At 38.5% G+C, this 11,109-nt stretch overlaps 1 protein-coding gene across 4 annotated transcripts; it reads right to left on the bottom strand.

Annotated features, from left to right (window-relative positions):
• Positions 1 to 1,183: 1,183 nt before the first annotated feature.
• lemd1 (LEM domain containing 1) lies at positions 1,184 to 9,608 on the bottom strand. Of its 4 annotated transcripts, XM_072449094.1 has the most exons (10): positions 9,190 to 9,602; positions 7,132 to 7,237; positions 6,622 to 6,777; positions 5,939 to 6,000; positions 5,768 to 5,830; positions 5,532 to 5,687; positions 4,583 to 4,664; positions 4,363 to 4,457; positions 2,764 to 2,831; positions 1,184 to 1,713 (listed from the first exon to the last, which is right to left on the bottom strand). In XM_072449094.1, the coding sequence occupies exons 1-10, from the start codon at positions 9,373 to 9,375 to the stop codon at positions 1,422 to 1,424; spliced, it is 1,266 nt and encodes a 421-aa protein (XP_072305195.1). In that variant the 5' UTR covers positions 9,376 to 9,602; the 3' UTR covers positions 1,184 to 1,421. The 4 variants fall into 4 exon arrangements, with proteins under 4 accessions (XP_072305195.1, XP_072305197.1, XP_072305198.1 ...); XM_072449096.1 differs by lacking the exons at positions 4,363 to 4,457; positions 4,583 to 4,664 and having other exon boundaries at positions 1,187 to 1,713; positions 9,190 to 9,598; XM_072449095.1 differs by lacking the exon at positions 1,184 to 1,713 and having other exon boundaries at positions 2,806 to 3,158; positions 4,363 to 4,664; positions 9,190 to 9,608.
• Positions 9,609 to 11,109: the final 1,501 nt, after the last annotated feature.

The raw sequence follows: 11,109 nt of genomic DNA, 5'->3' as shown, positions 1-11,109 counted from the left end.
ATTACATTTGCTTTACATTCAGTCTACTTATTTTAGATTAGTTTTAGAATGATAATTTACGTTTTTATGCGTTTGTGTTGTGATTTTATTTTATTTTGTTATGTCTGTAAAGCACTTTCAATTGCATTTTTTACAGACTTGATCTATACTTATGAATATGTTTTTATTGATAGAAATTGTACTTTTCAGAGTTGTTTTCTGACAGTTTTTATTCAAGTAATATTTAGTTTGAAAAGTATTTCCCCCCCACTCAATTCTCTTGGGACAAATGCTTTATGTGAACTGCATTAAAGGATCCATACATTTGTAATTGGGATGTTTGTGTCTTTTTTTTGGAAATGCCATAATCTGTGTATTCTTTAAGGTTTTCTTTGTCCAACCATAAATAATTCACCCCATGTCAAATGAAGCCTGCGTAAATTCAGCCTGGAAGACCTAACTCCATCCTACATCAAGGCCTCCATGGAAGGACCCCTCTCCCCAGCGCCATCATCGCACTCAAGCGGGCGCCCGCCTGCCGCCTGTCCGTCTGTGAGAGTCAGATCCCTCACTTCACCATGGACTCTCCCAGGTTTCTGCGCTTATCCCAAAGAGGTTATGCAGTTTTTCCCGGCCAAGAAGGAGGGTGAAAGATCAGGGGGCGTCTGTACCATGGCCCTCGCACCTGCTCCTCATCCCCAATCAACGCTCCCAGTGACTCCTCCCTGCTCCAATCAGCACCAGGCGGTCGCATTAAAGTCCTCAGGCAGATGGCTCGGCCGCTCAAACCGTACTGCGACTCACCACCTCCCCAGCTCCTCCTCTACATTCCCCTCATCCTCTACCGTCTCTCCACATCTACCACCACCATTCTCCAGGCTCCGGGGGGAGACATCTAATACAAATAGATCATGGAGTGCCCATGATTGCAACGTCTTCCGCCGGGGTCTGAGCACCAAATAACTTGCGAATAAAGCTTGCTCAACAGTCCATTCTTGTGGTCTCTTTGTCTCTCCAGGGTGAAATACAATTCACGTCAAAGCTCTCATTCAAGTCCATCATAATGTTTATTAGAAGGCCATTTTATATTTTTGATGATACAAGACATCATAAATAGTGAGAATTGATTAGCTAAAGAAAAGGCAACATTTGAATAATGTCCTTTATTGAATATTTTTACACATAAAAGTTATTGATTTTAAAAGCACAAATAACACAACATTTTATAAATTGCCCATTTCGCAATTTGAAGTAAACAATAGCTTGCAACAGCAGGATGTGCGAATAAGTGTCAAATAAAATACTGCCATCATTTTATTAACAAAAAACAAAGTAACATTTAAATAAAATAACATGATAACAGTCTGAAATACAAATTGTTAACTTTGACATTTATAAACCTTTGCACTGTGTGGATAAGTTAAATTATGACAACAAATAGCTTACTCCACTTCTAAAAGCCCTTCCAGTTCTTGTGCCTCATCCGAGTTCAATCCCTGGTTAAAGATATCTATTAAGGCCAACAGTGGATTAAAAGTATAGTCCTCAAACAAAACCAAAATGACATAAAGGATTATGGCCACAATGAAAAACACCAGTATCTGTATTTTGAGGGGAACCAGACGCCTCTCGACCTCTTGTCTCTGCAGAGTGTTGGGGCTGAGCAGAGTGTCGGGGAGCGCATACTGAACGGGTCGACCCGCTGCACCTTTGATGGGTCTGCGTCGAGTGGCACTGGGAGATATTCAAAAGGAAATTCATTAGTTTGGAACACAGCTTTAGGAATGATGACAAGAGCTGACCATCGTTTTCGCACCAAGTATCCCCTCAGAGAACCTTTCAGGGTGCGTCCACGCTCGTCCTCATTTGGTTCTAAGTTGAGCCCATTTTAGTCCGGACTTGACTCGTTCTACCTGTTCTAGTCTTGGTTTAGTCCTGATCTAGTCCAGGTTTAGTTTCAGGTTTAGTCCCAATTTTTATGTGGTGAATGTGCAAGCTCAGTTTAAGTACCAACTGAACTAAACCAGGTCTAACAAAAGGACTAAACATGGTCTGAACGGGACTAAACCAGGTCTAAAAAGGACTAAACATGGTCTGCATGGGACTAAATATGGTCTGAACGGGACTAAACATGGTCTAAACGGGACTAAACCAGGTCCAACAAAAGGACTAAACATGGTCTGAACGGGACAAAACCAGGTCCAACAAAAGGACTAAACATGGTCTGAACGGGACAAAACCAGGTCCAACAAAAGGACTAAACATGGTCTAAACGGGACAAAACCAGGTCCAACAAAAGGACTAAACATGGTCTGAAAGGGGCTAAACCAGGTCTAAAAGGACTAAACATGGTCTGAACGGGACTAAACCAGGTCCAACAAAAAGGACTAAACGTAATCCAATGAGATTAATTTGGTCTTCGGATGATTTCATTTTCAAGGTTCTTTTATTCAGACAATTGCAACTGCTCACTCGCGATCTTCAGGTAAACGAAACAAAAAAAATCAGGACCAAAAAAAAAGAACCATTTAAAATCAGGAGTAAACTTGTCTAAAAGAACCAAGTTTTAGGACTAGGACTAAGCTAGGGATGACACCGAAAACAGACACCAACCAATTCAAGTGCATTTAATTCCTTGAACCACAATGACAACAACACAATCGATCATATGTTGTTATATAACCATCCGTCTCTTTCTTCAGATAACTACAGAGCAGCTTTGTGTGAATAAAAGCTCCACCTTCACGACACGTTGTGGACGAACATCAGTCATTCAGCACTTACTATATTCCTGTAGGTGTGTCCGCTAACAAGTCCTTAAACCTGTCCTGAGACGGCTCCTGTGCAGGTTCCTGAAACACAGCAGAACTGAATCAATACAACAGACAAACACAAGAAAAAGGTTCCCATGGTTAAACGGTGATCGTGGACCAATCCCCTGTGACCACTCCTGAAGAGAAACGTGAACTTTAGTCTCCAATACAAGCACAGGACGTGTGTTAAAAATGCATGCAAGTCGTGAAAATGACCCAACACCAAACTGGATATGAAATGCAAAGAAACGTGGTGAAGCATCAGTTTAGTGCCTTTCTATTGCAGTCATGAGCGTCAGCCATCGGAGTGTAAAACTGTACGTCATGTGGATTATACTCGTCTTCGAATGGTACCTCGACCACAGGCTAAAGGAGAAAGGAAACGAGTTATATTTGGGGATATGAATTAATAGCAGTCAGTTTAATGCAATACACATGTCCTACTGTTATTGGGCGTGTTTATTCATCATACTTTCCTGGTTCATTTACTTTTGCAATCGGAGACTCCAGATGGTTCGGGCCATCACCATCTTTGTACATTATCCCTTCAAATGAAATGTAAACTCAACTAGCAGTTAACCAGCTGTCCCAGTCTGATGATTGGGGCATACTGAAGAAACGATAACCGGGTTTAAATGTAAATCATGTCTATGTGAAAATTTAAAAAACACACTTTAAATCTAAAAGTTTGAGTTGAGAAAGTTGAAGCTCATGCGACAGGTTGGACTACGCATTCCACTAACACGCTTGATCAATAATAAGTTTTACAAACAATTTAGCGTATTTCCCCCCATTTAGAAGCTTATAATGTTACTTCCTGGTTGGACATGAACAGCAGATGTGACCGAGGCCTAGCAATCATAATGTAAACGGTATGATTTGACCAATAATACCGGCTAACACATGTTGTTGAATTAACGATTGCTGAAAAAAAATTGCAAATTGTGTTTAAATTGAGAGTAAATAGAGAGTAAATGGAGTTTAAATTGAGTGTAAATGAAATTAAAATCAAATCAAAATAAGAGACAACAGACCCAACACTACTTCAAGATGTAAAGATCGCTAGCTAAAATAAAAATAGTAGTATGTTTTCCAAAACAAATAACTAGTTAACGTTTAGCTATACCTAGTTATTTGTTAGAGCTCCAAATTGTCTATTAAAGTCTGATAAAGAGTGGACTCTGATTTTAATACTGATCACATCAAAATACCGACTTTCAACGATGAAAGCACGTGAAGGCAAACAAGTGGGAACATGAACGCAGCAATAGACACAAGGATCCGGTCATTTTAACTGATGTAAAACTGTGATAAATATTTACCAAAGAGACTATCCCACAAAACTAAGTCATTTAAACACGAGCTCTATCCTCTATCTTTAATTATAGGTCTATCTAATACAGAGTGTGACGAGTGATGTGGATTTGTTTATTTTTCCCTTGCAGTTGACTTTTTGACACGGCTAGTTAAGAGTACAACACACTTCCTGTCTCCACCCATCCGAGTAAATCTTTTGAACACTTTAACCGAATGTGAGTTTAAAGAGTGACTGAACAGTGCCACTACTGACCCCGCTGGACCGTGACCAATGGCTTTGCACGACGCTCTGGTTAAGCTCTGGAGGAAGCTCTGCAAGAGACGAGCGCCGAGTCCGACCCTCCATCTGTCGTTCCACGTAAAGATGCACAATAGTGAAATAATCAATGAGGTAAAAAATGAAAAAAAAAAATAAAAAATTACATCAGTGAAAAAATGATTATGGAAATTAAAGAATAATGTTTGACTTTCCTCTTCCACCATCTCTGTAATGCTGAAGTTCTGAGCTGATATCACAGAACCATTAGATAGAACGGATTGATGTTCTGACGACAACTGTAATAAGAGACAAAAAAGGCCAACGCTTGTTTTTTTTTTTTTTTTTTTTTTTTTATCATTGCACAAAACCTGACAATAGAGATCGGGATTGTGTCCTCACACCTCATAGAATTTTAGGATGCTTAATGCTTAAACTTTGGTTTGTGATATTATCTGTGTAAACTCTCAATCGTTCAGGGATGAATTCTGTCAACTGGACAAAAGCGCACATTAAAACTTGGTCCAGTTGACAGAATTCAACACATTTTTATTTTTTTTACATTAAATTCCAAGCTCTATACAGGCTCGTCAACCGGTTTTTGTTTATATTAAGCAATAGAGGTGAACAATATAGACAAAAATGTATTTAATTGGAATACCAGTATATAAAATGTATGTATACTTTTGGACTCTAATCACATTCTTGCAATCCATCAGAAATGTGCTTAAAATGTGCCTTAAATATCTTGGCTGAGTGAAAAAAGTGAATTAACTGTCAAATTAACCACAAAATGTAAAAAATATCATGTTCTATACTTTATATATTACAATTTAGTTATTATTATTCAGCCATTTTTTGTTGTTTTTTGTCTCTTTATTATGGACAAAATACTACATTTTCTACTTTTGGATATCTTCAAAACAACCATTTCGATTTAAAAGGTGGTTAAAGGTGCACTATGTCACTTTTCTGGTTTCAGGATCTGCTTGGTTGCATAGATACGTTTAATGCCATTTAGTGTGGAAGATTCTAGGTAAAGCCCTAACATCTCCATGGAGGCGAGCAGAACATTGTAACATCGTGCACCTTTAATTAAACCTCTAGTTTGTGCGTATAGTAAGGAAGGAATGTAGAAAATGTAAATCCAACATGGCGCCTCCTACCGCTGGTGCTAATCCGGAGGGCTGATCTACGGAGGATGCCCTGCTAATGCCAGTGGGAACCTGAGAGCCGCAAGATCGACTGAGCCGCGATGATTTTAACACATTCCTTGGATTCCGCTTGGGAATAAGTTGCCGTTTTTCAGAGTCACAGAAACGCTGCAAAAACCAAGCCAATGTGTCAAAAGACGAATTAGAATATGCGAGAGGAACTGAATGGTGAAAGCGATTGTATTTACCAGCCTCGATGATACTAAAAAGCACTGCGGGTAAACATGATCTTCACTTTGAGATGACAAGTCCTGTAAAAGAATGTCAGCTATTTACAGATTGTGTCCACTGAGAGGCGCTACAGTAGAGTCGGTTTGTCAGTTGCAGTAGAGCGTTCACTGCAGCAGAGTCAGTCGTACCTGTTTGTGGTCCTGCTGAGACCGTTCTGCCGCTTCTGTCTGGGTCTGGACCTCCTCAGTGACTGCCAGTTGAAATGGAGAAAGGGAAATACAAATTCAATGCAGCGAAAAAAATTTAAAAATATGCCTCCATATCTAGGTTTTGGGTCAGTTTACACTCTTAATTTGAAAAAAAATCATTCAATCACAAACTAACCCTTTCAATACATTTTGTGCAATTTCAGGCCCTTTTACACATACATTCATTGCAACTAATCAATCATTGAGATAATCATCACCTGTATTAGTAATTGGGTCATTGTTATCTGGACAATACACAGACCAAAACATGTGTTGAGAGAAGATTGTAGATCGGACAGAGTAGTAATTACATCAAGTTGACCCATTCACAATTAGTGTTATTGATGAAAACTTGTAAATATTCTTCATGAGGTCGTCTTCAAGCAGCGTCCCTTTAGCTTCATCTAGGTCAGATTTAGTCAAATCTCATTCTCCGGCCTTTCACGATCAAAACAACTATTACTGGTAATTAGAGTAACCGGTTAACAAAAACATATTTAGTTGTAGCCCCATTTAAAATGCATGTATACTTGTTACTTATGTTTAAATCAGTAACCTACAGGTAAGTCATTCTTTTCGTCTGCAGGATCTTGCTTTAGAATAGAAGATCGTTTAGAGCTTACCTGGTTGTTCCTGCTCTTCCTCGCTGACCTCCTCTTCCTCGCTGTCAGAATACAGCACGGCTTCACCTGCTCCATTCACTTTGTCATTCACTTTGTCAAGGCCGTTGGACAGAAGCAGGTTTCTGAGTTTCCGTTCGTAAAGAGCCCTTGTGGAGGCTGACAAAGAGGTTTAACAGATAAAATACAGCAATAGAGCTTCAGTCAGACTTTCTGTTCAGTTTGTGCATTGGGTGCTGTAACACTTTTCTGATTCGGAATATTTGATCATAATAAATAAGACGTGGGAAGTAGAAAAATTACAATATTGCCATAGTTGTTAGAGATATGCTGTGATGTTTCTGCTTTTTAGTGGTTTATTTTACAGTCCATTCACTTTGTGTGCACAACCTGAACCACATTTAACATTAACAGTTTGGTTTTGCTCTTAAAAGCGTAATTGTTATAATACAACGGTTAATTTAGTCCCATGTTATTTCTCATTCACGTGAGATCTATGTTCACATTCCTTACCGACTATAGGTCCTGCTTTCACCCCATGTTGTTGAAGAGCAGCTTTCAGGTCATCATCCGTCAAACTCCTTGGGTCCAGTATTTTAGCAACATTTGGCTCCTCATCCTATGACATAAACATACAGCAATATTTGACGATTCTTGCAAAACATTGAATCTCCAGATACACCAGATCTTTAGAAGCAAATGATGTCTAAAATAGGGTCTAAAATAGAATGAAAAATGTCCAAAAAGGCGCCTAAAAACACCACAGATAGATGTGTTCAATAACCAATATTTAACAAATAACAAACAAACAAATAACAAATGTACATAATTGATTTGAAATTGATAGCAAAGCCCCACGAATTGAAGTAAAGTTGTAGCTAAGTTCATAAACCAACTTTTTCCTCTGATATAATATAATTTGTTGTATTTTTTATGATGATTGTGTAAACGTACAGCAGCATCATTATTAGCTTTATTGCTCTTTTATTTCCATTAGACTTATCAGGAGTTTTCAGTCAATACAAACCCATCCTGGATATTATCAATATATATTGCCCATCCCTAAAGAACCATTGGTGGCAAAAGAAGAAACAAACTACAATGCAAAAAAAGAGTCTACAGTATAAAAGGTCCAGCTTACACTTCCAAGTCAAATAGATGAGAATTGTAATCAGCGTCCTGAATAATACATAATAACAACAACAACACATGTAGCCAATCCTCCTCTTTAATTCTCAACCAAATATAAGGCGTATTACCATTTCACTTCACATTTCTCTAAAGAGCATGAATAAGCTCTTTGACGGGGCCACGTGGGTTCGCTCAAATGTATGCGACAGGTGTCCGAAAGTGACCGTAGTGCAAATATACACCAACATACAGCTGCTGAAGCCGAGTGACCTCAAGCGCTTGGCCCAGAGAAAGCTGAGCGCCGCGTTTTGGGAGCGAGTGACCCACATTTCAAACACACCAACATTCATTATACATTTTACTCGATGCTTTTGCCCAGAACTTATTTGTCCACATGGAGATAATATTGCTTTGTATGGCATTAACCTTCTCCAGAAGTGGAAAGTAACAAAGCACAAAAGTAAAAGTACTGTTTAGGTATCTGTACTTTAGTTAAATTTGATAGTGGATACTTTTTACTTTGTTAAATTCGAGAGAACCATTGGTATTTTTAGCATGTTTAAGGTGACAAAGGTTTAGAGTTCAAGTCTTGGGTTTGAGCAAACAACAAAGTAAAAATTGAGAAATTGATTGAGTAAGCAAATCTGGATAATTCTTAATGAAATCAATTTTCAAACATGTACTTTAACCCCGTCTACACACAAAATGAAATGTTGCATGTTAATGTGTGTAAATGTGTCATGTTTTTTATATCACCACGTCAAAGTCTCCATTATTCACGAGGAAATGCAACTGTTGGAGAAACTGTGGCAGCCAGGAGGCAAACCACTATGTCGTGTTTTGGGACTGTCCTGTGGCTCAAAAATATTGGATCGCCATCCCTCTGAACTTTAGAACTATGTATTTGGGCCTCAAAACTCCTGCCATGGACACAATGAATGGATACCTTTGGAATGTACTATTGGCAGCAGGAAAAACGCCATCAGAAAAAAAAAGTGGACACAAACCTCACCTGGACTGACAAAGTGACAGACATTAGAAAAACGGAAAAACAAACATTCAGACTTGATTTGGAAATTTGGGAGACTCTGGACTAAATGGGACTTTTATTTTGGACTTAGCTTCTTTCTTTCTTTCTCTCTCTTTTTCTCTTTCTTTCTCTCTTTCTTTCTTTCTTTCTCCTTCTTTCTTTTCTAGTTAATTAATTTTGATCTAACTGTTCTCTCTGGTCTTGTGTTTTGTTTTTTATTGTTATATATATTTTTAAAACTAAATAATAATAAACAAAAGCTGGGCCTATATTTCAATCAGATCACTTTTCAAATATAAATTGGCCCACTATGCGTTTTGGAACGACACTAGAAAAAGATGACAGGATATATTTAAACTGGGCACTGATTAAAACGTTCCATTTTTCCTCCCAAACCCTAAAACACTCACGTCTGCTTCTGGCTCCTCGTCGCTAGAGAAATCCGCACATGTTTTCTGCTGAACGTGCCTCTTGTGCAGCTCCACGTACGTTCCCTTTTTGCTCTTGGCAGGTGGCAGCGCGACATTGTGCGCAATTAAATCCGACTTTAGCCTCGCTTTCGAAAGTTGGGCAGTTTCCTCCACAAAAACCGGCATGCTTTCAAGTATCAGAGGCGAAAATTAAAAAAGTAAAAACTGATCTGATGTTTGTGCAAAGCTTTGAGAGAAGGAGAAGCGTGAGTCCGCGCGCAGAGCAGAGGGACACACCGGGACAAACACGCGCAGGACGGGGAACAGCTGCGCCAGACGAGGTGATTGACAGATGGCTGTGTGCGTGTTTACTTCCTCTCCTCTGAGGCGGAGACACCGCTGTGTGGCATGCTCGGTTTTTAATAATCACATTAAATTGCTTTTAAAACGACCACCAGGCTTGAAGTTGGCCTTTCATCTGTTTTTATTGCGGAACTGTGCACGATTGAGGATGATCTTACCTCTCCATTTGCTGACAGTCTTCTGCTCCTGGAGTTGTGGCCTCATGATGGGGGGCCCCTCTTCTGCAGCTACAGGTGAGCTCATTGTGCTGTTGAAAACCTTTAGCAAAAACACAACACACAGTACTAATTAGCCTGTGACATGAAAGTAAGTGGACCATTAAGAATACTATATGTATATGTAACTTAGTCCAGCACTATGTTAAAAGTGCACCATGTCACTTTTATGGTTTGTGATTGCTAAAGACACCTTGATAAATACAGGTTCTTACAGGTTCTGTAAGAGAGCTAATAGTGGAATTACTGTGATAGTAACTGTGGAACATTGCAGGCTAAGAATTTGGGTTGTAAAAATCAGATGCCAGATCAAGTGGATACCAAAAAAATCACATAAATGGGTTGAAATTTGACCTTTCCTGAACAGTTTAAGACTGATCTTTAGCTATATGAAAACTAGTATAAGAGAAAGTAAATTCAAAGAGTATAAGAAGAGTGGTAAATAAGAAAGTACTATTTATTTAGTATTATTTTGTGTTGAATTGACAGCCCATTGTTTAAATGAATGTGGTATTGACATCAGTATCAAGCCTTTTCCTTTGTGTCAAAATAGAGTTTGACATTTTAGGATTGTCAAAACACTACTAAAAATAACATTTCCATGTAGTCAAGCAAATGACTGGTTACTCCCTTGAAAAGTCACATAATGCACCTTAAATTACACATAAATACATTTCAACATATTTAATTATAGCAAAGTGCAGCATCAATATACATTAGTTCAAGTGAAGGTATAGATTCAGGCCATTGACTCATAAGGCAATTCAATAAAAGTGACCAGCATTCACAATCAAATGTGTGAATTGAACTGTCCCAAAAAAGTCCATTTCAACAGTAAAAAAAAGAAGAAAAACATTGTCATAGCATTTCATTGTTATACTTCTTCTCTCTAAAATGGTCTATTGCTGTACGGTTTAGTTGCTACATTTAGTCATGAATAAGTTGTCACCTTTATTATGTACAAATGTGTATAAAACATGATCAGGCTCTGGTGTTTGCCCACTGAGAATCCCATGGCTTTGAACCCTACGTGAAATTACAGAAAGAACTCACATAGGAATAGAAAGCCATAAGACACAGCTGTGGCGTCACTTCTTATACTGGCTGTAAAACAAACAATGCAATCACAGGAGGTCGTTTGGATGGAAAGAAATGGATTTAAATGGATTTGTTAGATTATAATTATTACTGGAAACGATTGTAGTTTTTAAAATCAAGTTCAAGGGAGCAACTTGCTTTCAGGTAATATCAGTGTCATTTCTCATATGAAACTTCTGCAGTGATTCTGTAATGTAAAGTCTGTTTGTATTGCACTCGACATAACTTTCCCAAACGCAAAGAA

This window comes from Eucyclogobius newberryi, unplaced genomic scaffold (genome assembly GCF_026437365.1).
Source record: "Eucyclogobius newberryi isolate DKJ021-1_F unplaced genomic scaffold, fEucNew1.0.hap1 SCAF_17, whole genome shotgun sequence".
Lineage (NCBI taxonomy): Eukaryota > Metazoa > Chordata > Actinopteri > Gobiiformes > Gobiidae > Eucyclogobius > Eucyclogobius newberryi.
The sequence above is the reverse complement of the archived record's forward strand: the minus strand, read 5'-3'. Positions and strand labels throughout refer to the sequence as shown.

Coding starts and splice junctions, on each gene's coding strand:
- lemd1 (XM_072449094.1), bottom strand. CDS start 9,375: ATGCCGGTTTTTGTGGAGGAAACTGCCCAACTTTCGAAAGCGAGGCTA. Junction 5,831..5,938: donor CTCAGCAGGACCACAAACAG/GTACGACTGACT, acceptor ATTCTTTTACAG/GACTTGTCATCTCAAAGTGA. Junction 5,688..5,767: donor TTTTAGTATCATCGAGGCTG/GTAAATACAATC, acceptor TGGTTTTTGCAG/CGTTTCTGTGACTCTGAAAA.